The following is a 27,576-nucleotide window of genomic DNA, read 5'->3' as shown; positions in this document are numbered from 1 at the left end:
CTGGGGCCAGCCAAAGTGAGCTGGCTCCTGGGGAGGACAAGCCCCGGTGTGGCTGGGCTGCGAGGTGAATTAGCCACTCTTTTTCATGAAACACCACTTTTACTTGAAAGATGATGGTCAGAAAAATTGTGGTTACTTAGATCTGTGTATTTGTAGACATTTTCTCAAAATTTAGTAATGCACACTTGTTATTTCAAGGAAAACTGACAGTATTTATTGCTAAAGAAAACAATGTTAGCTTTCAAACAAAAATTAAAATTTTGAAAAACTTATATTGGCCACTGTGAGCTTTAGTGTATCTCAATACTTAAAGACTTCAGTTGAGCATGGTAATGACATTAATGAATGTGGCATTTTCCAAATGCCTAATGCATGGTGTTATAAAATGCATAAAAGAGCCTTTTAAAGTGCAACACAGACTAACAGATTTTAATGTATCAGAGTATGAAAAGTTCATTTATGTGATTTTAGATTTGAAGCCACAACAAACCTTTAAGAAACTACCACTTGTCAGACTCTGATGCAGTTTCAAAGACTATTCGTAATTAACTGAAGGGTTATCAAAATACTCCCCTTTTCCAACCATATATCTGTGTATGGCAGTATTTTTTTCCATATAGTTCAACCAATACAACACACTGCAACAGAATGATTGCAAAAGCATTTAGGAGAATCCAGCTATTTTCCATTAAGGCAGACGTTAAAGATACCTGGAAAAAAGTAAAATAATGTCACTCTTATTAAATGTTTTTGTCTTGGAAATAGTTATTTGTTAATAAAAATATTATCTGTTATCATGTAATGGTTTTATTATTACTATTTTTAAACTAATGCAACAAATATTTAAAATCTTTTCAATCTCAATTTCTAATATTGTTAATATTACAAGATAGATATCATCCACATAATTGAAAGTTCTTGGGGAACTTACTAATTTTTAAGTAATTTTAAATGAGTCTTGAAATGAGAAGTTTGAGAACTGCTTGTCTAAGTGCAGGGGAAGCGTAAGTCGTGGCAGGTGAAGGAAGGTGCAGAGGCAGCAGGGCGAGGGCCACCAGTGGTCTCCCGCACTGTGCCGAGGCGTTTAAGACCAGTCATACAAGAGCTGATGAGCAGTGTGGAGCACCAACGTGATACAGCCTTGCCCTTTAGAAGGAGCAAGGACACATGAATGCACGCTTTGCTCCATGAACATATGATTGGAAATCAAACTATAGGGCATTGAAGGTCCATTATTACAATCCATAAAATGAAATATAAGTTTCTATAAATGAGCAGAGAAAAATAATAACATTTAATGATGGAAGGGAAAGAAGCAGGCTCTTGCAAAACAGACTTACAACCAAATGGAATTCTGCAAAATGGGGAAAGTCATCAGTAACAAAGTATGGGGCTTTAAACATCTAAAGATGCCAAAATCAAGATGCATTTCAGCAAGCTTGGAAAATAAAAATAAAGGAGCCAGCAAAGAGCAATAAACTTCAGCATAAAGAGGGAAAACCAACGCAGCCCAGAGAAGACAAACAGGAGCACTTAGAAATAAAAAGAAGTATAGAGGAGAGGAAATTAGCTCCCATTTCTAGATCAGTGGTTTTCAACTGGTGTGCTGCAAGAATTTTTTTAAAATGCAATACCTGACTATTTGGTGAGGGGCACTGACCTCTTTTCCCTGAGACTGTCAAATAAAAAAATTATAACAGCCAAGATAATAATAGCCATCCAGTGTGAATGAATCAAATTATACACACTTTTCTGTCAGATTGGTGAAACCTGTATTTGTTGGTGTGCCAATGAATTTTAGTAGTTTATGTGTGCCATGAGATCAAAAAGGTTGAAGATCATTGTTCCAGAGCACATACTCTATCCAACCAGCATGCAATCCACCACTGGGGGCAGGAAAAGAAGGAGCAGGAAGTACTTCTGGAGACCACTAGAGAGTCCGGCATGGGAACAAGAACTCCTGGCCTGGATGACCAGGCCTCCTGAGGAGGTATCTCACCCAGGAAAAGTTGGATTATACCAATCAAGGACACAGACCATGCAGACAGACAAGAAGGCAACTAGTAAAATTTGCTCTCAAGGAGCTTACAATCATTATTTTCTAAGTAAAAATAAAAGGAAAAAAACACACAGAAAACATTAGCATAGTAGTTGTAACTAAAATGATAAAGGTGTCCTACAAAGAACACCAAGTGAAGACCTTGGCAAGTGTCCCTGGGCCTCAGTTTCCTCTTCTGCAAAATATGGAGTGGACCACCTACTTCACAAAGTTGGTGGGAGGAGAGGTAACACATCACAGACACTCTGAGCACATGTCTGCATATGGCAGATGCTCAGAAAACAAAAGCTGTAATGACTCTCAGTGTGGTTATGATTTCTGGGCCAAAGTGCAATATAGTTGTCATTGCACTAATGTAGTCCAGAAAGCTCCCCAAGGTCAAATATCAAGTTTTTAAAAACATCACCAATATGTGAATTTAGAGAAGGAATTCAAATGGCTTTGCCCCAGGGCTACACTCACTCAACAGATGAGAGAACGACCCCTGATCTTGGTTGGGCTTGATACCACTGGGCCTATGGGGACACTGTCATGCACAAGAAGGTCTAAAAAAGAAAAGGACAAAACAAAACCACCACCCTCCTGAATAGCCAACACTGCATGTCATGTACCTCCACACACAGTGGATCTCCTCTGACTGTGGTGATCGGCCCAGAGATAGGTGCGCACACTATCATCACCAGGAAGCTGTCTCAGGGCTGAAATGCAAAGTGGTACAAGCAGGGCCTTTATCTCTTGATCTGGGGTGCAGGGCTCTCACTAGACCGCAATGCCCCTCCCACAGGGAGTTGAGGGTCCACCCAGCTGAGGTAGGCCAGCAGCTCTTCATCCTGTTAGAACAGTCCACTGAAAATCCAGTGAATTAAAAGATAACCACCCCCCACCACACACATATTCAAAAGATTTTGACCCATCTATAAAATAAACATGGCTAATTAAAGAACTGCTTTCTAGAAAGGTCAGATAAGAAGAAGAGTAAGGAATATCTTGATATAATCAATTCAGCCAAAAATGAGACCCTGGCCTTTCTTCATCCATAGTGTAACTACAAAGAAACTTCATTTTTTTTTTTTATTTTTTTTATTTTTTAATGTGTTTTATTGATTATAATATTACATTTGTGCCAATTTCCCTTCCCTCTGCTCCCCTCCACCCGGTGGCCCCCCTCCCTCCAGTTGTCCCCCCCTTTTAGATCATGTCCATTAGTTGTGCATACAGTTCTTCTCAACCTCTGTCTATTCCATTCCCTCCTACCATGATCCTTAATTCCTATATCATCTCCCTCCCTCTCCCCATTCCCCCTCCCTGTTGACCTCCCCCCAATATGTTCCCCGTACCTATAGCTCTTTTTCCACTCTCGTTGCCTGTTTAGTTTGCCTTTGTTTCAATTCCCTAGCTTCTGTTGTTTCTTGTGATGCAGTTTTCATTTTAGATTTCATTGTCTTGATCCTCCTTTTTCTAAACCAGTTCCTTTAACATCTCATATAACAGTGGTTTGGATCTAATGAACTCTTTCAGTTTTATTTTGTCCTGGAAACACTTTCTCTGTCCTTCTATTCTGAATGACAATTTCGCTGGATAGAGTATTCGTGGTTGTAGGTTTTGGATTTTCATTACTTTGAATATTTCTTGCCAGTCCCTTCTTGCCTGCAGGGTCTCCCTTGAGAAGTCAGCTGATAGTCTAATTGGGACCCCTTTGTACATAATTCTTTTCTTCTCTCTTGCTGCTTTTAAGATTCTCTCTTTATCTTTAATTTTTGACATTTTGATGATAATGTGTCTTGGAGTGGTTCTCCCTGGGTCCAGTTTTTTTGGAACTCTCTGTGCTTCCTGGACCTGTAAGTCTATTTCCTTCCCCAAGTCTGGGAAGTTCTCCTTTATTATATTTTCACTCAATTTTTCAAGTTCTAGTTCATCTTCCTCGCTCTCTGGCAAACCAATGATTCTTATGTTGGGCCTTTTATAGCTGTCCCAGAGGTTTCTGATCCTCTCATCGTTGCTTCCCATTTCCTCTCTCTGCATTGGTTGACTGCTTGTTCCTTCTCCATATTCCAGTTTGTTGAAATGAACTCTGGATTTTTTTTCCTCAATATCTGTCTCGTATGTGGTTTTGTTCCTTTCGTTATGAGTGTTTTTTGCTTCTTTCTCATCTTTTTCCAGATCTTTTGTGAATTCTGTAAGCCACCTGATAACAATGGCCCTGAACTGAGCCTCTGACAGGTTTCTTATTTGTTCATCTGTCAGATTCCTCATCTATTGCCCGGTGAGCTGTGCCACCGGGATTTCTATAGTTGTCTGCCTCATTTTGACAGATGCGTTTTGTTTTCTTGGGCCGGCTGTAGGGGCGGTGCCTGTGTACTCGTCACAACCCAGTGACCGGCGACGATCCACAACCTTTATAGCCGCGCTGTGGTGCTTTGTCGTCACAACCCAGCGACCGGTGCCTGTCCGCGACCTATTTCGCAGCCCTGTGGCACTTTCTTTGGGGGCGGGGGTCCAAGATGGATTCACACAGTTATTCTGCTAAGAGACCGGGATCTGTCCTCCCGCCCTCCTGGGCCTCACTGTTCAAGGCGATGCGGTGGCTGCTTTCCCCAGCGTTGGGGTCGCAAGCTGCCGGGGGTTCGACTGCAGCCGGGAATGTTCTCCCCGCTGCTGTCCCAGGTGCGACCGCAAACAGCGCCGCCCCCTTTCGCTCCCCTTACCTGCCCAAAGGGCGCCGCTGGTTTATAACTTCATATGTTGGGCTTCTGTGTAGTTTTATTTTCTGGAATTTCTAGTTATCCTTTGTTTTGAAGTAGTTGTATTCCTCTCTAGTTGTAGAGGGAGACCTAGCGCGTCAGTCTAAGCCTCCATCTTGGCCGGAAGTCGAAACTTCATTTCTTTAATATGACCTTTTTTCCTTTCTTTCCTTTTGATTCAGACTGACCTCATCCAGGACCACGACTCGCCAGCCTCCTCCTCCCTTGCATAACCACTCCCTTAAGCATTAAGCCCTCATGACAATAAGGATCTGACCCACATCAAGTAATCTTAGGAACAAAGCCTTGGGTCTGCTGACCACAGAGACAGTTTCCATCAAACTAGAGATAACATCTAGGCCTCAGTTGTGTCTCAGCTCCAGGCCCATAAAAGCAGGAAAACCAGATGAACTGATGTCAGAGGGATGTCAGGACCAGATGTAATGACCAATTGACGCCCCTACCCTAGTGCCGACGAATCAGTACAGACCATGACCCTGATGGCCTTGATCACCATGGTGAATGATTTTTCCCCTGTATAACCCATTCCCTAAAAGCCACTTAAGAGCCATGTCTTTGAGTATTAGCTCACCTGTGACCCTGGGTGTGGGCCACCTCCTAAAAATAAACCCTTACTTTCTTTTCTGCAAGCTCCTGTCCAGGTTTTACTGGGCTTTGATGCATGCTGGCAAATGAACCCCTTTAGTCCGGTAACAACAGCTAATGGAACACCCAGTAAGCATCACTGACTGACACACTGGACACTGCCCTCAGGGCTGGGGGTCTGAGCCAGCCTGTGTCCCTATCCCAGACAGATACCAGCTGAACAAGAAACCATTACTTTCTGGGTACAGTAAGTGCTGTGAACTGCAGTCCAGGGCACCACGGGAGCAGATCATGAAGGGCCTGAGTCTGAGGTCATGGAAGCACATTCAGAGGACTCGAGGGATCTCAGAGCCCATGAGACAGGATGAGCTGTGAGGCTCAAGTGGCAGCAGGGACCAGGTAACACAGGCCGGTCACCACACAGACTGCACACTGTCCTAAGAGTAGGGGACCCTGTTGTAGAGAAGCATCATCCAGTTTGTACTGTGAAAGGTTACTGTGGCTGCTGCTCAGAGATCTGGAGGGGTAAGAGTGATGGCACAGATGTTAGCCAGACAGAAACTTTCCGACTTCCTTTTTTTACCAAAACCTTCAGAATAAGAAAGATACTCTACTTTGCAACCCAGTACGTATGTGTGTGTACACACACACACACACACACACACACACACACACACAGTGTCTATGAGAGGCGGGCTTCCAGCCTGGGCTGATGGGTGGGCAGGAACACTGGCATTCTCTGTGACCTTGGGCCAGTTTCTCAATTGCCCTGAGCCCAAGTTTCCTCATCTGTAAAGCAGGGATAACAGTAATGATCCCACCGCATAGGTTGTTGTGGGGGATGAATAAGTCAATACATATAAAACCTCCAGCAATGTTAACCTTTTTCTGTAAAACTATTATTATATACAAATACAAGTTTCACAAAATAAAACTCAACCTTACTAGATGCACTCCACTCTAATGTTTTTCATTGTACTTCTTTTTCTTTCTTTTTAATATTGGTAAAAATCCTCTAAATTAATTTCAGAACCCAGTAACCTGGGTCATGAACTACAGCTGGAGATGATGGCTTGGGCTTGGGAGCCAGCAATGAGGAAAGAAGTAGGAGGAGACACAGCTGACAGGACCTGGTGAATAATCAGAACAGCAGAGAGACAGAGGAAGGGGTCAGAGGTTCTCTCAGGCCTCTGGGTTGCTGGGCTGCAGAACCCGGGGAGCAGCAGGTGTAAGTCTGTGGGAAGAGGCAAAGATCAAACTTCTAGATCTAGACTTTCCAAATAGCCTGGAGCAGGATTTGGGTGGGGTGACAAAAGGAACTTAGGCACTTTACCACCAGGGAGCCCTGTAGCGAGATTCCCGTCAGAACTGTGGCTACTGAGAAAGAAAGAATGCATGTCCAGACTGACCAGGGGAGGTGGGCAGCCTTAGCTGAGGGAGCACTCGAGGATTTGGGGCTCCCGCCAAATGTCTTTCCCTACCCGACTCAAATAAAGCACTAATCACATTTAATTCAAGTCCGTCTGCCCATCTGTTTCCTCTACTAAGCAAGCGGCTTCAGAGCCGAGACTACCCGTCTCATTCCTCTTTCTATTCCTCGGTCCCCATGAGCCCACTGCCCTGCCTGCCGCCTGCAGGAGGCGCTCAACAAACATCTGCTGAATTGACAGTCAAGATTCAACGTGATAAAACTCCAAAAAGGCCACTTACAGTGCAGAAAACTAAAGTAAGGCAGAGCAAATGGAGGGGGAGCAAAATCTGCTAGGGGAATTCTGATGATTTAGGGGTGTGAGCTAACAAAAAGCCAACTGTTCAGAGAGAAAATGAGTCTGCAAAAATGTGTGTAGCTCTGGAATGTGTGATGGGTAAGATCTCCATCATAATGATCAGAAACACTAAGCAGGTCGGGATGGAATCAGGAAGACAAAGGAAAAATAAAACAGGAAAATGAGGTCTAATGTGTATATATCATTTGGTCTCTTCCAAAGATCACCCTAAATGTTTCATTCTAGACATCACCTCCCCTTCCCTTGTTACATTTACCATCAACTGTCGGCCTTCTCTAGGATGCCTCCTGGTTTCCAATCCTCTGCCATCCTCCAAAACCCAGCTCCTTATATGTTACCTGTTTTTCTCTATATGGTGGTGACTTGTTCACCCAATGGAAAGAGAGAGCGTTATCCACTCTACCCCACACCTCAAGCAGAGGAGGCACCCAACAGTAGTCGATTAGCTCATTTTTATACCGATTGACTTTGGCATTAAATACCAAATTCAGATTCTTATTCTCTAGTCTTACCCCCTTTAGTTACAACTGTTACTGAAGCTGTTGTTTCTAATAGTAGCAGCTACATCTATTTAGCACCTACCACATACAAAACACAGCTAGGGACCTGAAACACATCACCTTAATACTCAGTCTGCAGGGTTCAGACAGTTAGTCCCATTTTACAGATGACAAGATTGTGGCTCAAAGACAACATAGTTCAATGAGTGACAACATCAGGATACTCAAACCTAAGGCAACTGAACTCCAAAGCCAAATAAGTGTTCAATCACTCTAAAATTTTAGCACGATTTTCCCTGGCACAGGAGGCATGGACAACAGCCCATCCGATATGAAATCTGCACTCGATGCTCACCAACACATAGTTAGAGCTCAACTCAGAGAAAGCTTATTTTAGGCTTGAAAAGGCCATAATCTATCAAGACCCATTCATTCATTTCCTACAAATACTTAGATCAGGTCAAACTTATTTTAACTCTTATAAAAAAAAAGGAATGTGCTAAAGACATCATTTGTTTCTGTAAGAATGTTTAACTTAACACATTAACTGCCAGGTGAATTATATTTAACTCACCCTAGTTTTAAGCCGGGAGCCTTGTGAAGCGTACACAACTCACACGTCACTTTACCTTGGGTGCCTCATGGTGCACAGGCAGCTCACGCACCCATGCTATAACATACATATTATGTGAAGAGTGGCCTCATGGATAAAAGTCTGCAGATTGTTCGTGAAAATCTTACTTACTGATGTTATTGTTAAATTAATACTGGCAATTCAAAAACGTGGATCAAATGAATACAAGTTAACTTATTTTCTATTTATTTTAACCTTTAAATTTCACTAACTCTGACATGTAAACAAAAACACTTCCTTTATTAACTGTTTCAAGTTTTCCCATTACTTTTTCATCAAATCATAAAGAAATACTTTGTTTTCAATGTTTTTATTCTATTTCTGTAATAAAATATCGTGGCTTCACGGAAGACTTTTTTTCTAGTGTGGCAGTTAATGTGTTAAACTAAGAAACCAACAACGTTCAGAACAATCAAATTGTTAAGTGTCAGAAAGTTAGTAAAATAATCACTAAACTTGTAACAGTCCCCCATCTCCTCTGTTTCACCTACATTATTTCATCGGGACATATCAGTGACTGTGAGGTGATTATTGTTACCTCCTTGTACACGCAGAAAAGAAAAACAAGAGTAAGAGAAGTCCAGTGAATCGCTGAAGGTCACACCATGTATTATTTAGAGCCCTTGGTTATAAGGGACAAAACAAAGCTTGTCCAATGAGCCCAGGCAAAGGACAAGCCCACAGGGAAGGGCAGCAGTTGGCAGAGGACCCCCTGATGAGCACATTCCAGATCTCAGCTTCTCTCTGCCTGCGGCTTCCTCTGGCCCCATGGTAGCCCAGCTCTCTCTCCTCCAGACAGGAAACCAGGGCCACCTGAGTTCCAGAACCCCATTTCCCCAGCTCTACCACCACAGAGGAAAAAAAGGCTCTTGGGCTTCAAATTCAAAATTTCATGCAGATGGGCTTGAAATAATGCCCAGTGTGTCTCTCCTCTCCCAGCCCTATGCTGAATAATAACATGGTAGGAACATCAGACAGACAGAGGCAGCTTCTCCAAGGACATGTCTCCATTAAATCCTCTCCCCTCTCCAGTCTAACCCTTCCCACCTCTCCTTCACATCTCTGATCTGGCTGAGGAGTCTAAAAGTGGTAAAACCAGTTCTAGGCTTTTCCTTTTAACTTCCACACAGAAAGCTGCCTCACATTTACTTTGGTACATACAGGATATGCCTGAGCCTGTGGCTCTGTAGAAACAGAAGTAGGGAGAAGCCCCATTTTAACATCCGAGTACATGTCTGCAATTACTGCCTTGGAGTCTCTGAAACATCTGGGCCTCATAATAGATTCTCCCCTCTCACTGAAAAAAAAAAAATTGTTTTTCAGGGAGAGCCCTGACCAGCCTGGTCAGATCAACAGTCCATCTTTGGCGCAGGGGACCAATCAGGAACCATACCAGGCAGGCCCAAGAGTGGTCAGAGGAGACGCATTTTCCCACAAGGAGAGGGCCAGGCAGCCAAAATAATAAAAATGAGTAGAAATTCCGTACAGACTACTGCTAAGCCACTGCTCTTCAGATGCCAAGTACAATGATCTTTCTTCTTTCTACACCACAGCTGATATTATTTGGGCACTAAATCGTGAAATGACAAAGGTAAAGAACAGCCAGTATGTAATAAGGTGCTCATTGTGCAGTAAAGATGTTGAGTGCAAACAGAATCAGAAAAGAGAGAGATCAATGTACCCATTTACATCCTAGTAATACGTATCCTAAAATTAGTCCTCTCCACAGTACGATCCTGTGCTAAGAAATAAAAACTGTTATTTCTTCATCAATGAGAGTCAGACCAGCCTTTGCAGCCTCCCTGCCTTCCCACTGCCCCTCTGCCCTTACAGCTAAGTGAGGTGGGCTCTCCTTAGGTCCCAGTCTTCTGCCAGAGGGCTCACTGGGCCCAGGTGATGACTAAAGTCCTTTCTTCAAGGAGAAAGCAGGAATCAGAAACACAAAACCAGCCTTCAAAGATGAAGCCAGCAGCTCAGTCTCCTGCAGAGTGGAGGGCTGACAAGATAGGGGCAGCCCGCAGGAATGAAGAAGCAGCGGGCAAGGAAGGGAGTGCGCGGGGACACCAGCCCGTCACTGCCTTGGTGAGACTGCTCCAATTCACTCGGGCTGATTTTCTTTAATTGAATCAAACACTTCGATAGCCCTCACTACCTGCAGTGTTCTAAGTGCTGTGCAAGTCCTGCTTGCTTAGCTGGCGGAAGTTAGCTTTCACTAGCTTTACCAGCTGCAGTGCTTATGGTGACTTCTAAAAGGAAACGGAATTTTTTGATCTTCTTCTCAAAGGTCTAACCTAAACCTAGATGGCTGAAATCAACCCCCATTTTTCTAGTTCTAGCATTTTGCTTCTCCCCCTGAGCCAATTTCACTCTCTTCTTCCAAAGACCAGAGATAAGGGTTAGTATTTAGTAAGCACTTACAGTGTGCCAAGCACTTTCTATCCATGAGCTCACCTCATTCTCAGAGCAATCCTGTACAGGCTGCTTTAAAACCCTCTTCACAGAAGAAGGATCAGGCTGAGTGACAAGGGTGGCTGCTCTCAGGGCTAGCTCTCCCCTGGGGACAGGCGGCAGGGCAAGGAGCAAGGCCCGGTCCCCGGCCCAGCGGGGGCACTTGCACACTCCCTCTTGGAACCCACGTTCGGGTGCCTCTCTCGAGAGTAACTCTTGTACAGTGTCCCTAGAAAAGCCACCCTTGGCAAAAACACATATGTGCTGCCACTTCAAAAAATGTTTTACCATTTCTAAAGTATTCGATTCAGTGGCATTTAGGATATTCACAATGTTGTGCAACTACTGCCTCTATCTAGTTCCAAAATATTTTCATCATCACAAAAGAAAACTCATACCATTAATGGTCATTGCCCACAGTCCCCTTCCCCAGTCCCTGGCAGGCACTCATTTGCTTTCTGTCTCTGCAGATTTACCTACTCTGGATCGTTCATATAAATGCAATCATATAATATGTGACCTTTTGTGTTTGGCTTCCTTCACCTATAGCATAGTGTTTTCAAGGATTATCCAGGTTGTAGCAGATATCTGTACTTCATTTCTTTTTATGGTTGAATAATATTCCATCGTATGGTTACAACATGTTTTGTTTATCTAGTTATCGACTGATGGACCTTCGAGTTATTTCCATTTGGTGCTGTGAACAGTCCTGCTACGAACCTCTGTACATAAAGATTAGAGTCCCTGTTTTCAATTCTTTTGCCAATATATCTAGGGTGGAATTGCTAGCTCTTATGGTAATTCTGTTTCACTTGTTGAGGAACCCTTTAAAATATTTTTAAAATATGATACTCTACAAAGAAAGTCCCAAAGGGCACTGAAAGCAAAATGTAAAACCAAAAAGAGCTCAAAGAAGTTAAAATATGTATTTTTCTAGTCTCACCCTATTTTTGACTAGGCCAAAGAAACCCAAACAGTATAGTTCTTTTTAAAAAGTCAAGAACAGTAGGAAGAAAAAAGTTAAGATATGCAATTTCTACCAAATAATTAACAAGGGTTTTTGTGTCTCCACCATATTTTTAACAACAAAATCACACCTAAACAGGCTTCACTAAAAACCACATGACTGTCTATAAGACTTTTGAACCACAGAAAATAGTTGAGAGGACCCAACAGATGTCCTGAACCTGGACAGCTTTCTATTATCAGGAAAGATAGCATTTTCTACTCTGGCATCATTTCTAGTAAAACCATTTTTTTTCTCTTTGGAAAGACATAAGTCCCAGCATTCTTTAAAAGACAATCTCGCCACACATCATATGCCATCAGAAAAAATGCAAATTAAAATGAGATACTATTATACACCTACGAGAATGGCCACAATCGAGAACACTGACAACACGCAGTGCTGGTGAGGATGAGGATGTGGAGCAGCAGGAATTCTCATTCATTGTTGGTAGGAAAGCAGAATGGTACAGCCATTTTGGAAGACAATTAGTCTGCTTCTTATAAAACTAATCATACTCTTACTATATGTCCCAGCAATTGTGCACCTTGTTAAGCACCATAAGATCTGAAAATATATGTCCACACAAAAACCTGCACATGTGTGTTTATAGCAGCTTTATTCATAATTGCCAAAAGTTGGAAGCAATTAAGATGTCCTTCAGTAGGTGACTGGATAAAGAAACTGCACTAAATAGAAATGAGCTACCAAGGCATGAAAAGACATGGAAGAATCTTAAATGTATATTATTAACTGAAAGAAGCCAATCTGAGAAGGCTACATACTGTCTGATTCCAACTATAGGATGTGGAAAAGATAAAACTATGAAGACAATAAAAATATCCGAGGCCGACAGGCATTGGGGGTGGGAGGGGTGCAACAGGCAGAGCGCAGAGGATTCTTAGGGCAGTGAAATACTACACACGATACCATACTGATAGATCATGTCACATTCGTCCATACCTACAGAATGTACGACACCAAGCGTGGACCCTAATGTAAGCTACAGGCTCTGGGTGATTAGGCTGTGTCCATGCAGATTCATCCGTTTTAACACTTGTACCTCTGGGGCGGAGGATGTTGATAATGGAGGAGGCTATGCAGGGCAGGAGGGAGTGACAGGGATATGTAGAAAATCTCTTACCTTCTGTTCAATATTGCTGTGAACCTAAAACCACTAGGAATAAGAAAAGTCTTACTAAAATAACAAAACAGAAGAAACCTTTTATGTACCATCCCTTAAATAAAGTATTTCTAATTAGCTCTAAACCATGAGCATTACTTTAAGAATGACTTGCTAGAAACTAAGTCTGGCCCAAGGGAGAGCAAGGCAATCATGAAAACCAGTCCAGGGTGCACATACACCTCTGCTCTGTATCCGGTCTTTCAGCAGCTCTTATGAGGCTGCCAGTCACCAGTGATGTTAACGGGGAGGCAGCGACAAGACGGGAATGCAGAGGGACTGTACCAAAAGAGGAAACATCAGCACCTTTAAATTAAGTGAAGAATAAAACAGTTATCTGAAGGACATAGTAAGCTAACTGCAAATGACAAAACTGACTCTGGGTACCAGCGAGACACCAACACGACAGAGACGGCTGGCAAATCTGGTAACAGGCAGGTGTGCTGGCAGCACTCACCAGGCAGGTGTTCAGTTAGGCAGGAAGCACACTGAAAACGACTCCATCCACTCCTTCTGTAAGCCTGTCCCAGAGAACAAGGTGGCAACCTGCACTACCAGCAGCAGGCCAGAGATGAACTCACGCCTCACTTTTTGCACACGTGGTGGCTAATAATGATGCACACGCAAGATATAAACAAACTTACACTGAGATTAGCTCTGGTAAGTAAGCCCTTTCAAGTTAACACCAAAACCGAAGGCCAAAAGGAAACAAAGTGAGAAGGCAGCTTATTATGAATCAAGAGTCATTCCTTTCTCCAGAGTGACTCCCTGGTCAGTCTCAGATGCAGGCAGCCCCCCATGCTTGGGCTGAACATGGTGAGGACAAACACAGACATGACTGAAAAACCAACAGGAAAGAGATGGGATCTCCCTTATTTGTAACATCCCTTATGTGAGAGGCTCTACCAAACTGAGACTTAAGTCCAGCCCACCAGGTGTACCTGTGTTCTGACTATACTAGAAAAAAACGCACACATAAAACCACGAGGAGTCATTTGGCAGAGGCCGGGGAAGGGGAGATATGCTGAGAATGTAAAATCAAGGGAAGAAAAGGTTATCAGGATCAACATCTGGCAGAGTGCTACAGGTCCCCTTTTAATAGAAAGTGGGATCTCTGCCTCCTGGCAGCCAGCATAAGAAACTGAATGCTCAGCACACAAAGTAGAGTGAGCAAGCTAAGAGGCTGAAGCATCTGGGCCACCCCCTTTGTTTTTGAGAAAATAATACTGAGGTTCAGAGAGGTTCAGCAATATATCCAAGACCAAACGTTAACAACAGCAAAGCCAGATCTATAATCCTGGTCTCCTGGAAAGCCTTCCACTAACAACACGGATGATGATAATGATGATAGCAGGTCCCATGTGCAGAAGAGTTTCTCAGCAGACATTATAATGAGGGCCTTACATATATTATGCCATTTAATCCTCAACAAACTATAAGGCAGTAATACTATTAGCCCATTTCACAGTAAGGGGTGCAGAGAGGTTAAACAATTTGCTCAAAGTCACACAGTGTGTTAGAAGCACAGGCAGATTTGCAAAATGAATGAACCTGAAGAGCATTATGCTAAGTGAAATAAACCAGATACAGAAAAATAAATACTGTATGAGGTCGCTCATAGGTAGAATCTAAAAAAGTCAAACTCAACAGCAACAAAGAATAGAATGGTGGTTGGTAGGGGCTGTCATGGTGATGGTAGAAATAGCATGATGATGGACAAGAAGTCAGTGGATTGAGGCATCAGCCTGCGAATTGAAAGGTCGCTGGTTCTATTCCCAGTCAGGGCACATGCCTGTGTATGTGAGAAGCAACTCATCTATGGATCTCTCACATGTTTAAAAAATAAATAAATAATCTCCCTTTTTAAAAAAAAGTACAAACTTTCAGTTGTAAGATGAATATGTCCAGGGGATGTAATGTACAGCATGGTGACTACAGTTTATTGTATAGTTGGAGTTTGCTGAGACAGTAGACCTTAATGTCCTCACCACACACGCATGAACACAAAAGTGGTAACTGTGTGAAGCAATGCATGTGTTAATTAACTTGGGTGTGGTAATCATTTTGCAATGTATACCTATGTCAAATCATCATGTTATATTCTTTAAATACACACAATGTTTATTTGATAATTATACCTCAATAAAGCTGAACAAATAAATAAAAGGGTTTAGATGAAGCACAGCATGAGCAGAAGGAAACCTAGATCTAGCTAAAGTATAAACCAGAAACCTTCTACCATGGGATAATTTTTAGTGTCTACCACCTTTTGTTTCCAAGATACAAAAACAATCAACGATAAGGGATATAAAGAAAAAAACATTTTGTTAACTGGGAAGAAAGAAGTCTCAAGACGCTCCAGCCTAGAAGACAAAACCAAACAGACTCATTCTTGAAAAATTAGGTGCTAATGCCAAAACTAAGCCCCTTTGAGATTTTTTTCCAGTCCCCAGGGTCTTGCACCTTCAACATGTCACATATTTATTTTCACGTAGTTAATTCTCACTGAACAATGGTGCTGCTAGGTCCAGTTGGTGATTTCAGAAATCAGTATTCACCTGATTATGGAGCTTTCACTAAAAATACTGCTGGACACAAAATCACCATCATATACATGGTTATGTTTAGTTTCAGGAAAGTTGTGCTTTTAAAAAAATATTGTGGTAAAAAAATCTTAACATTAAATTGAAACGATTGCTTTCTGATTAAATAAAAAGCAGCTGGCTTTTCTAAGAAATGCCATTCACAGTCTCAGATTTCACAATGATTGCCCTCTCCCTCTCTGTATGTGGAAGATGCTTTGTTTCTCTAACCTACAAAACCAGACTATCTCCCCTAATGCATAGACAGCTTGCTCCACTGCAAGATTTACTTCCTTTCACTGCAAACCAAACCACAGGATCAAGCTTCTAGTTCAGTTAAAGATCTACAACCATCACAGAACTGGAGCTCTGGAAGGTGCCTTCCACAGAGGATGGGTCACTTAATCCCTCTTAATATTAACCATACAACAAGAGCAGCAGATAATGCCTCCAGACCGCTTACCAGATGCCAAGCACTGTGCTTAAGGCACTTATCTCTGCTAATCTTCACAGTAGCCCTGAGGCAGGTGTCCTCATTATGCCCAGCTGAAAGATAGAGAAAGTGGAGCTTTGTAGGGCTGAGGAAGTTACCCAAAGCCACACACCCCCATGCCGCCCACAGAATTCAAACACCAGTACCTCGACTTCAAAGCCTGATCTCTTAACTAGCACACTGGCTGCCTCTCTGTTTTCCTCACTGAGTGCTGGAGAGACCCCCACTCTCGTATCCTCCTGAGAACAAGTGCAGGATGTGTTCTGACATCTTCCAGACAGACCCACAGGCCAACTATGCACTCAGCACCAGGTGAAGGATGGAGGAAACAGAAAAAGGAAAACAGAATCCTGCCTCCAAGGACTTTACAAAAATTTTACCTATATTGACCTATACCATAGTCTCTTTCTCTTTAGGACAATTTTGACCAAGATCCACAGAAATATTTCCATCACAATCCAGGGCACACACACACATACACACTAAATCTTACCATGTGTGATGCAGTAATACTTTTTATTGTCCCTTTTTTCTTTTTGTTAACATGTCAGCCCACTAATTTAATTCTGTAACTTGAAGAGCCCTGCCCTAGAATACCCCATTTTAGCTTTAATTTAAAAAAAGAATGTCAGGAAGCTCATCCTTAGATCTAATTTAAGTTTCTCGGGCTATCAGGTTAATTAAATTTGTATGGTTGGGTATGTCCTCAGGGTAGAGGCAAAAGTGTAACAGATTAGTTAAGGCCCTGGGACCTGGAATCCGCAGACCTATGTTCAAACGCTGACTGGCTCACCTGCATGTTAGCTGGCTGACATCTCCAGATCTTGAACTGTAAAATAGGAGGTAATGCCACTCACCCCTTCGGCTCATTTCAAAGCACCTCCCTGATACCTATTTCTGTTTTCCTTAACACAGGGACTATGGGCATGTGGTAGGGAAGAGAGCCAAGCCTGGTTTGCAGGCTAGGGGACTTTCAGCCCCAAGGGCCCCACATAGCTCTCAGCGCCCCCTAGTGGTTAAGAGCCAATTCTGGGGGGGTGGGGGAATGGCTGCAGTTGCCATTACAATGCAGCCCACAGCCTTCTTTCCACCACATTAAGTGATTCCAACTTCTTCAAATTTTTTATGCAGGTATCAACTGTGTTCCACATAGAAGTAGAAAACATAAGATGCCTACACTATAACAGGGCACAGGTCAAGTCCCTGCCTCTGCAGAGCCTGCTGACAAGCGGGGCAGATGGACAGGTAAACAGGTACCTGTAACTCACTGTGCCAGATGGTATAACTGAACACGGGGAGCCCAAGATGGGAGCCGCTCACGCTGAAAAGTCTAGTCCTTAATCCTATTTGCAATCCTCTTAGTGGGAAAAACTTCAGCTTGCAAATGTCTAATTTATAATGCATTGAGGTTTGTGGGGCACCACCATGTGAAGCCTCAGGCCCTGAAGGAAAGCATCCTGTCTGCTCCCACACCAGTATTAGGACTTGCACACCTCCAGGTCCACCTCCCTTCGAAGCAGTAAGTTCTTTGAGTTCAGAAGTAAAGCTAATTGCTCAGGATCATGTGGCAAATAGACACAACACTGGAATTCCCAAAGATCAAAAATCACTGGTTATTTTGCTGGTTCCTGGGGAGCTTTCCCTATACATGTCTAAACTCAAACGTACAAGAGATAGAATAGAGGCCAGAAGGCCCAACATTTAGACTTTAAAGTTGTCTCAAGGTTAAGTATATAGTCATTGAACATGTAGGCCCTAAAAGTATTGATGTGTCCAAAGTGCACATTTAAAATACCTCTACTTCTCAAATCCTGTTTTAGTATTTCTTCTTTTTTTAAAAAATACTGGGTCTGGACACTTGAAAGTGGCCATGCGGTTAACACAGACTTCCCAAACCCAGCTTCCCAGAAAAGGAAGCAAATACCTGCTACTCCACCCCCAAACCAGAAAGAGTGGGAACACCTTGGAAAAATTCTAGCTAAAATAAGTGTTCCTTACTGTTCCTTATGCTTTGCCCTCTTCTTCTTGCTTTGGAAGGGCATTTGCAGGACAGGTCAGTTACTAAGGCCCTTACAGAGGAGGGAGTTTCTTAGGCCTCTGCTTCTGTAGCGGAGACCATGATTTCTAAGTCACGGTGTTTTAAAATAAAGACAGAATACTAACTCATTTGCTGAGTCCTGGGTGATTTTAAATACATTGTCTCATTTACATCTCATCACAGCTCTTTTAGATGTTATTTTATATACATTATCTCATTTACATCCTACCACAGCTCTTTAGATATTATCCCCAATTTATAGGATGCAGACTCAGAGAGGAAATGGCTGGGAGGGAAGCTAGGATGAGTAGTGATACTCACTCCTGATTGCGAACCCTGCTGCACAAAAGCCAGCACAGACAGGGACTGAAGAGGGCATTCTTTCGTTTTCAAAGTATAACTGATTTTAAAGAAATACCTCCTCTGACATTTGTTATGAAACTTTCAGAGGAACTTAAAAGTCTCAGGTCTATGACGTCCCTTAGAATCCCCATTTGGAAAGCGGGGTTGATAACGGCTTGCTGGGAGGACTGGGTGAGGCAATGCCGGTGCAAAGGGGTGAAGCACCTCAAACCTACACACCAGCAAATATCAAGGCCCGTGAGCAGGAGCATTATGGCCAACAGTCTGTAAGGAGCTGAGGGGGAATGAACTGCAGAGAAATAAAAAGCAAACACCCACCCAAAGCTTGTGTTTGCTCCTCAAAAATGTAGGGCAAGCAGGGAGTACTGAAGATGGGGAACCATTTGGGTCAACAGCCGGCGCATGCAGAGGTAGTTAAATGACTCCATCACCACCTACAGCAGCTCGGGGACCTCGCCACCTCACTGCACTCATTCAGCGACTCAGGCAGGAACACCTAGAGAAAAACAACAAAACGGGGAAATCCAGCAAAGAGTGAAAACTGAGAATTCTCTGTGGTCCAGTTACCTCAGAGTGACAGCCTAAAACACAGCTCCAGTTCCACACAGAAGCCTCTGTGGGTGGGGGACCTGTGTACCAACACCCACCACTGGCCTCCTCTGAGAGGGAGGTCACACCTCGCCTCAGAAGGGGCCATGCTCCCCATTTCCTGCCAGGGGCATCTTCCACTCCCAGGGCTCCTAAGACCTGTGTGATGGGGTGCAAAAGGCCAGTCTGATCAACAGGACCTGTGTTCAAAGCTCTGGCCCTGCTACTTGTACACTCCATCTGTGGGCAAGTTACTGTCCCGTCCTGACTCTGTTCCTTCACCTGCAAAACACAGACAATAATCCCCATTCCTAAAATTGTGAGGATTAAATGAGAAAATGTACATACAAGGCTCAACACACAGTAGTCAGCAACTGGCAGCTCTTACTAGCAGCAGCAGAAGCCAACAGCCACTAGGTAAAAATTATATTTGATTTCTTACAAGGAAAAGGTTTCATGAAGTTACTGAGATCAACAACTTTCAGAAGATTCAAGGAAGCAGGCTGAAAAAACTACCCTTGCCCGCTGGCTTCCTGAAGGATCCCGAAGGAATGGAGGAGTGTCTTGTTACCTCCACACTCTTCACACTTTATAAATATACCACACGACCAATCAGGGAGCACTTGCTGCCAACCTTCTGGGCAAACAAGTCCAACAGGATTTGATTCGGAAATTAAATGTCCATGCAGCCCAGTCACACTCAGTTCAAAATAGATATTCATGACCTACTTAGTCTTCGAGTGCTGTTCTCAAAGCCAAAGAAACAAGCACACGGGGAGCCAGGGCAGCTGACTTCAGCAGGGCCCTGCACACAACCCCTGGCCTTCTCTGTCAGAGGAAACGTGCACGAAACAGTGACCACTCAGACATTATCGTGGGGGTAGCTTGACAGAAACCCTAGCTTTAGAGCAGCTGATTCAAACAGGTTTTTAAAAGCACAGTCACAGAAGCCATTCAACAATTCATTACCGCTGACTAGCCCCAACGATGCATTTTCATTCATTTAGATTGAAGGCTCCATCTCTCATGACAGTCAGTTTTCAAGCTACCTTATCCCTCACCCTCCTAACTGTTTCCTGAGTCCATGCATCTCCCCCGTGTCACAGCGGGCTCTGTGAGAGCTGAGACCCTGTCTTCTTGATCTTGATATTCCACAGCATCCTGGCGTAACCAGAAGCAACCACTATGTCCACCGTGAGAAGGTGGGTCCTGCCCTCACCAGGGAGCCCTCCAGATCCCAGCCCACTCAAGATTAGAGAATAGAAACAGACTGATATTTGCTATAAAGACAAGGAGGAGAAACAAGACCAGGGGAATGTAGCCTACTTTCAACTACCCCATTGCTACAAAATGACCTCTTATCTTACAATTCATTTCACCGAGAGATGTGAGTCTTATTGGGGGGGCAGGGGGGGGGGAGGTGAATCCAAGGACCCTGGCAGGAACACGTCCCAGGAAATCCCAGAGCATTCCAACAGGTAGGCAATGGAGCACTACACTTGACCAACTAAGCAATGGTGGAGGAAGCAAGCTGATGGCGAAAACAAAACAAAGCAAACCTGCTACTCTTCACATCCAAGTCCATCCCCTTCAAGTCTCTGAGGTCAGTCACAGATGCTCCACCCCCCGACCACTGTGCACTCAAAGTTCCCATCACAGAGATTTCCTTGACAGCCAGTTAGCGTACTTACCACTTCTCTCCCACATCATGACGTGTAATCATCTACAATTGTGGAAGGCAAGTAAAACAAGCATTTTTATCACCCACTTAGAAATGAGGAAATTGAGTCAAAGCACGTCTACCACATGGTAAAATCCAGACTAAAGCACAGGCCTTCTAACGCATGTCCTTTCTCTAAAATCACCCAGCATGCAGCACCCAGACCTGACATAGCCAGGCATCTGAGCTCTAGACCACTGCTCCTTACACTGCACCAGCCGCTGAGCACCTTCTAGCACACAATCCTTCCCAGAACAGAAGCCCACACACCCCAACCTTCTCAACAAAAACAGGAGCACACAAGTCATCCACCTTGGTGTCCATCAGCAGGCAGCACCCACATAGGCCGCACGTAACCTGATCTGGGCTGAACATCCACCTCCTCGGCAAACACACAAAGCCCAGCCCTAGAGCTCTCAAAGGAGAGGCATACACTAGCAACCAGCTTTCTGCAATCAAGTGCTGAGCAGGGGGCAGCATCAGTAATCACAAGCTCCAGGCATCACAAACTGGAGAAGCCAGATCTCTGAGTCTCTGCTTCCTGGGTTCAAGTCCTGTCTCTGGAACTACATAGTCTGTCACCTTAGGCAAACAACTTTGTTTTTCTAAGTCTCAGCTTCCTCATTTATGAAATAAGGAGTTTTTAAAGAGGTCTCACAGTGAATGTACGTAGTGGACAGAACTATATAAAATGTGTAAAAAAGTAACTTTTATGTTATGTATATTCTACCACAGTAAAAAAATTAAGTTAATATTCATATATTTTTTAACTTATTATTATTTTTAATCCTCACTCAAGGATATGCTCATTGATCTCAGAAAGAAGGGAGGGAGAGAGGGAAAGAAACATCAGTGTGAGAGAGAAACATGAACAGCTGCCTCTCAAACGTGTCCTGACTGGGGACTAAAAACACAACCTAGGCATGTACCCTGACTGGGAATCAAACTGGCAACCTTTTGGTTTACCAGACGATGTTCCAGCCAACTGAGCCACACCAGCAGGGCCTTAACATTCATATTTTTTTTAAAAAGGATCTCATAGATTCACAGTGAGTATTAAATAAGATATTGTAATGGCAAGATCTTATCATCTAGAATACATTAAATACTAATAAGTAGTTATAATTTAAAATAATTTTAATTATTTTTAATGTAAAGATAATACATAATCTATGTAGAAAATGCTGAAAAATATAAAGATAAAAAAAATCTCCTATGAGCCCTGACTGGTGCAGCTCAGTGGGTTGGGCATCATCCTGCAAACCAAAAGGTTGCCAGTTTGATTCCTGGTCAGAGCACATGCCTGGGTTGCAGGCCAGGTTCCAAGTTAGGGGCATGAGAGAGGCAACTGATTGATGTTTCTCTCTCACATCAATGTTTCTCTCCCTCTCTTTCTCCCTCCCTTCTTCTCTTTCTAAAAATTAATAAATGAACTCTTTTTTGAAAAATCTCCTATGATACCAAAATCCAAAGGTAACCAGTGAAATTAAATTCTTTAGAGTATTTTCCCTATGCACATACATTTCTGAAATTTGGAATGTAATGTATACACAATTTTGTAGTTATGACCCATTATTTTCTGCCTTACCAGTAATTGTAAAAACAATTCTTACAACATCCAGAGAAAAAGGGACTCTGTTCAAGACAAGAATAAAAAGTTACACGAAACTTGAGACAAGAACAAGGAGCTCATGTTGAACAACTGGAGGCACTAGCCTCCAGAGCCAGGATGGAGATTTATGCCAAATCCCCCGCCACCTGTTACTGCTTTCCCCAGCCAAGTTCCCCCAGAAAGCAGCACTTTGGGGGGCCTGGCCAAGCAGGACGAAGGCCACAGGGGGTGCTTTGTGGAAGCTCTGCATGTGTCAGGCTCCACAGGACAAAGGGCTCCTGTCCTCACTGCAGCAGAGGAGAGGGTGCAGGAGAGCACAGGGGCCATTTCATCCAATCCCAGGTTATTGAAGACAAGATGACAGCAGAGGCCCAGGGAGGCAAATGACTTCCCCAAGGCCACAGCGATGTCAACCAGTCCCCATATGGGGCCAGAAGACTGAGCTTTCAGGGCTCTGAGCTCACTCACAGCATGCCAGATGCTGGGAGCCCAGAAGAAAACTTCCAAGGCCCACATCCAGTAGATCCTGCCTATCAACAAGTATTTCTTTATTAAGCACTGGGATGTGCTAGCACAGAAACAAAGGCCACCCTCAGCACCAGAACGGAGGTGTTCTATGAGAACACTTGGAGCCCCGTCTGGCTCCCACCCCTGGGCGAGGCTTCTCTGCCTCTAACACAACCGGACTCCACAGACTGCTGGGGATGCTCCCCAAGTCAAAACTTCCTGTATCACCTGGCAGAGAAGGCTGCGCAGCTTCAGACAGCTCCTCTCAGGAAGCGCCTTGGAAATGCTGGGGGAAGCACACCCAGAAATAACTCCAGCGAAGGGATTACAATCTCACAAAACACATTTTTCATGCTCATTTCCTAGCTAGGAATAGTCTTCACAACTTTCATTTTGTACGAATGTGTGTTTTGTTTGGGGAAGGCGGGGGAATGAGTGAGTGGCTCCCAAAGGCAATTCCTGAAACCCTTCAGACGAGCAGCTGCCCCTGGCTTCCAGTGCGGGGAATTCTACTTCCATCTCTGCTCACACAAATTATCTTCTAAAGCGGTGCTCCCAGAGAGGGGCCGATGCCAAGGGCCCCCTCGATAACCTCCCTCAGTGGGCTGCTCCTGGCACTGCACTCGCAGGTGGAGGCCGAGAACAGGGCCTGAAAGCGGGCCCACCCACGGCCCACTTCTCTGGAGCTCTAATCACAAACATGTCAGGCCCTTTCCCTTGGAGGCCCAAAGAGGAAATTAAATGTCAGCCGGATAAGGAGATTTCCCTTCAGCTCTGATGCCAAGGAATCTGAAATCATGATTCCCACAGCAACCTTGCAAACCAAACCGGCTCAGGCCTCAGACCATTGGGCCAGGAGTAGGAAGAGCAAGCACTGTCTGGAGTTCCTTCTTTTTAATCACATACTCAGATTGCAGAGCTAATTGTTTTTATGGCAAAAGAGAACAAAGCTGCATAAAACTCTGCAGGTCAGTTACAAAGTGGGGAGCTGCAGGGGAGAGGGCCCCAGGCCTATACACAGTGACCATACAACCGCTCCAGGCTCGGCACAGGTACTTTTGGACACCCCACCACCAACACCGCCCTGTGTTTTCAAGGCCAAGTGTGGCCTGCTGCCCTAGGGAGCTGATTCAACTCTTTTCACAGCATAGTGACTTTAACCACACAAGGACCAGGATTGCTGCACACACTGAGCTCACACACTGACCAGATTTTCTAAATCTGGCGGGTGACAAACTCCTTAACCACAGGCATGATGTCCTCAGGCAGGCCCAGGGCGAGAGGAGGACACCAGCTGCCAGCAAGGCTGCCACAGGCCAAGTGTCCTGTCAGTCTCAGCCTCCCCAAACTCGCCTGTCTACTTTCTCTCCTTCACGCTGAGGATTAAGTGTGGGGAGGTGGGTGGGTGAAAAGGCATCTAGCAGGAGAGAGAACAGACAGGAAAGGGCGGTGGATCAAGGGTCAACAGAACACTCACATTTGGAATAAACTGCAGAGCAACAGTTGCTGCAAAATATCTAGGACACGCGCAGCCCCACAAGGGCCCCCCGGATGGAAAAAGTCCTGACTGAGCTGGCCCATGCCATCCTGCTTTCATCCTGCTCACAGCCACAGCAGCAGCTCCCAGCTCCCTAGAGCAGAAGGCCACATCCTCAAAGATCCTAGATCCCCTCACATACTCTGGGACCTCTCTCTCTGTCTCTGTCTCTGTCTCTGTCTCTCTCTCTCTCTCTCTCTCTCTCTCTCTCTCTCTCACACACACACACACACACACACACACACAGGACCTCAATCACACTGTCCCTACGCCATCCCAGCAGTTGCACATGCCCACCTCAAGGCCTTTGCTTTGGCTGTTCCCTTGGCCTCTTCGGCCTACAATGCTCTCCCTCCGCACATCACATGGGCTCTGCCCCCACTCCCCTCGTCCACAGGGAAGCTCAAACACTCTTTCTCAGCCAGCCTGCTCCAATCACCTTCCCACACACACACCCCTCCTCTGCCCCAGCACTCCTCCTGCTTTTCAACAATCACCACCATTTCACATACTGTGCTGGGTTAAAAAGTGTTCCCACAAAAGCCATGTCTACCTGCAACCTCGAACATGACCTCACGTGGAAATAGGGTCTTTGCCAGTATAATTAGTTAAGGTTAGGACACACTGCAGTAGAGTGAGCTCTGACCCACTCTTTTATAAGAAAACCGGAGACTAATGTGCCAAGGTTACAGGTTTGATCCCTGGTCAGGGCATATACAAGAATCAACCAATGAATGCATGAATAATTGAAACACACACACAAAAAGAGGAAACAGGAGAACGAGACACAGGGAGAAGGCCACGCCATGACAGAGGCAGAGAGCAGAGCTGGACTGCTGCAAGCTAAGAACAGCGAGGACTGCCCGCAGCCACCAGAAGCTAGGAAGGGGGATTGGACAGGTTCTCCCTCAGAGCCTCCAGAACTGTGAGAGAATGAATTTCTGTAGTTTAAGCCATTCTGTTTGTGGACCTTTGTTACAGGATCCCTAGGAAACAAATAAACACATCGGGACTTTCATTTACTATCTGTCACCGTTCACTAGAAAATAAACCCCAGAAGAAATAGGATTTAAACTGCTTTTGTTCAGTGCAAAATGCACCAAGTAGGCACTTAATAAATATATGCTGAGTGAATTTTGGGTGATTGAAGATATGCTGAGGAGGGAGGCAGGCGTGCTCTGCCTATCACCCATCCTCCAGAGGGCAAAACTAAGGGGCTGAAGTGCTAACCTGGCTCAGACACAGAAGAGCGAGGATGAGAACTAAATTGGGACTTTGTTTATTTCATAAATAACACTGAGCTCCTCCAGGTACTACGTGCTCCTCAGGATAGCTACCACTCACAGTGATCACCACCCCAACGTGGGCAGTGGGTCGTAAGGACAGGCTCCTGGCTGAGCGTCCCCTCATCGTGGGCTGCCCCCCTGAACAAGGTAGCTCACCGTGGGTCTCAGGGTCCTCATTTGCAAGTGAAGTCTGCCTGTTCTCTAAGGGGCCAACAAGGCTTGCTTTCATGAAGCCTTCTCAGACCAGGGGAGCAAAGGCGAAGTCTCCATTCCGCTGACTGACGCTCAGGGCAGTGAGTTTGGCACCTACTACACAGTACTTTGACAGCTTTCTGATATCACAGGCTGCTATCACCTCATTTGCAGTTAATCTTCAAATATGTTATCTGGACTCATATCACGGTCCTCTGCAAGCCATGCAGCCTGCTCAGGTCACACCTGCATCCTTGCTGGGTAGCTCTGCTCCTCCCAGGCCCGCAAACAAAGAGCTCACACACCAAGTTCAGCTGGTAAGAGCAAGGTTCCTTGTCCCCATCTGCACCTCAGCAGGCTGAGCTCCTTCAGAGGCCTTGGGTACAGCCTTGCCCACACTCAACCTTCAGTTCTCAGACTTCCAGTTTGGGTAAACCATCAGCAAACAAATCAAGGGCTTCAAATGAACTGGCTGTCATACACAAACATGCATGCATGGATATCGCTCACTGAGTGGTGCAATGACAGGTGATCAGACATGAAGCCAGCACAGACGTCACCCAGGGCCAGCACTGTAAGGAACAGAACCAGTGAGAAGGTACAAGTGTGAGCTCCGGAGAAGGCAGGCCTGAGTCTGCATGCCAGCCGGCCTTACCTTGGGCTGTACTTGGCTTTACCTCCTACACTTTAGAGACCTCGCTCCCAGGGGCCTCAGGAGGCCCCTTTGCAAAGGGCCTAACACTGTGTAGCACTTTCCCCCACATCTGGATGTGGGCAGCCTGTGGCAAGGTGGAGAAGAGAGAAAGAATCCCAACCGCCAAAGTGAGGACACCCAGACCCCATCTCTGCTGTTAACAGCCAGCCACGGACAGGGGAGTCACCTCTCTTTGCAGGACCTGGCTCAGCCTCCACGAAAACAAAAGGGAGAAGTTGTTCTATGGACGCCCAGCTTTCATTCTGTCCAAAAAGAGGCAAAAGGCCTCTGATCGGGGGCTTCAGTGTCTCACGGCCAGAGAACTGGCGTGAGGAGAGAACGTCACACCTGCCCTCCGCTCTCCAAAGGCTCTCTCTCTGCTCAGCCTCCCGCCACTAGTCAGCTCATCTCCTGGCTTCCTCTCTCTAACATGACTGGATTATAGGCAGTTTTATATTTAGCAAATGTAATGTGCATTTGTATATTTAACAACATTTATTAAGGAAAAAGGAGCACAGATATGAGCAGTCGGCACTTATAATTACTGAGTCCTTACTAGGTATTACTGTGACAGCTTAACAAACATTACTCTCTGAATCCTCACAACAGCCCGTGAGATAGGTTCTAATATTGTTCCTGGCTTACATATGAAGAAGCTGAGGCACAGGGAGATAAGCTAACTTTGCTCCCATAAGGGGCTTACTAGGAGCTGGAACCCCCCTGGCCTGACCCTGGAGTCTCTTCACCATCCTAGGCTGTCTCTTCCGTCACTCTTCTGTCTGCCCCCTTTGAATGGCAGGTAAAGGACACTATCGTCCAGTCGGCCAGAGCTTCCCAAACCCACTGGGCAGCTGAGACTGCAGTGACAGCCAGGGGGTCACCTATTCACAAGGGCCTCCAGACACTTCCTCTCCGAGGTCAGGTCCTTGGAACACCTTCTAAGAAATCATGGCTTCTCCAAAAAACACCCTGGCCAAGGGGCAAACCATCACAATATTCC

At 44.8% G+C, this 27,576-nt stretch overlaps 1 protein-coding gene across 1 annotated transcript in view; it reads right to left on the bottom strand.

Moving 5' to 3' along the window:
- Nucleotides 1–27,576, bottom strand: part of LOC150018803 (uncharacterized) — a 72,138-nt gene that overhangs the window by 28,713 nt on the left and 15,849 nt on the right. Inside the window, exon 4 of the mRNA XM_090267333.1 lies at nucleotides 18,879–18,936. Within this exon, the coding sequence (XP_090123459.1) occupies nucleotides 18,879–18,936 (58 nt within the window). The remainder of the gene's footprint in view (nucleotides 1–18,878; nucleotides 18,937–27,576) is intronic.

This window comes from Furipterus horrens, unplaced genomic scaffold (genome assembly GCF_987537825.1).
Source record: "Furipterus horrens unplaced genomic scaffold, mFurHor1.1.pri manual_scaffold_2, whole genome shotgun sequence".
Lineage (NCBI taxonomy): Eukaryota > Metazoa > Chordata > Mammalia > Chiroptera > Furipteridae > Furipterus > Furipterus horrens.
Note: the sequence above shows the minus strand (reverse complement) of the source record. Positions and strands in the feature narration are given on the sequence as shown.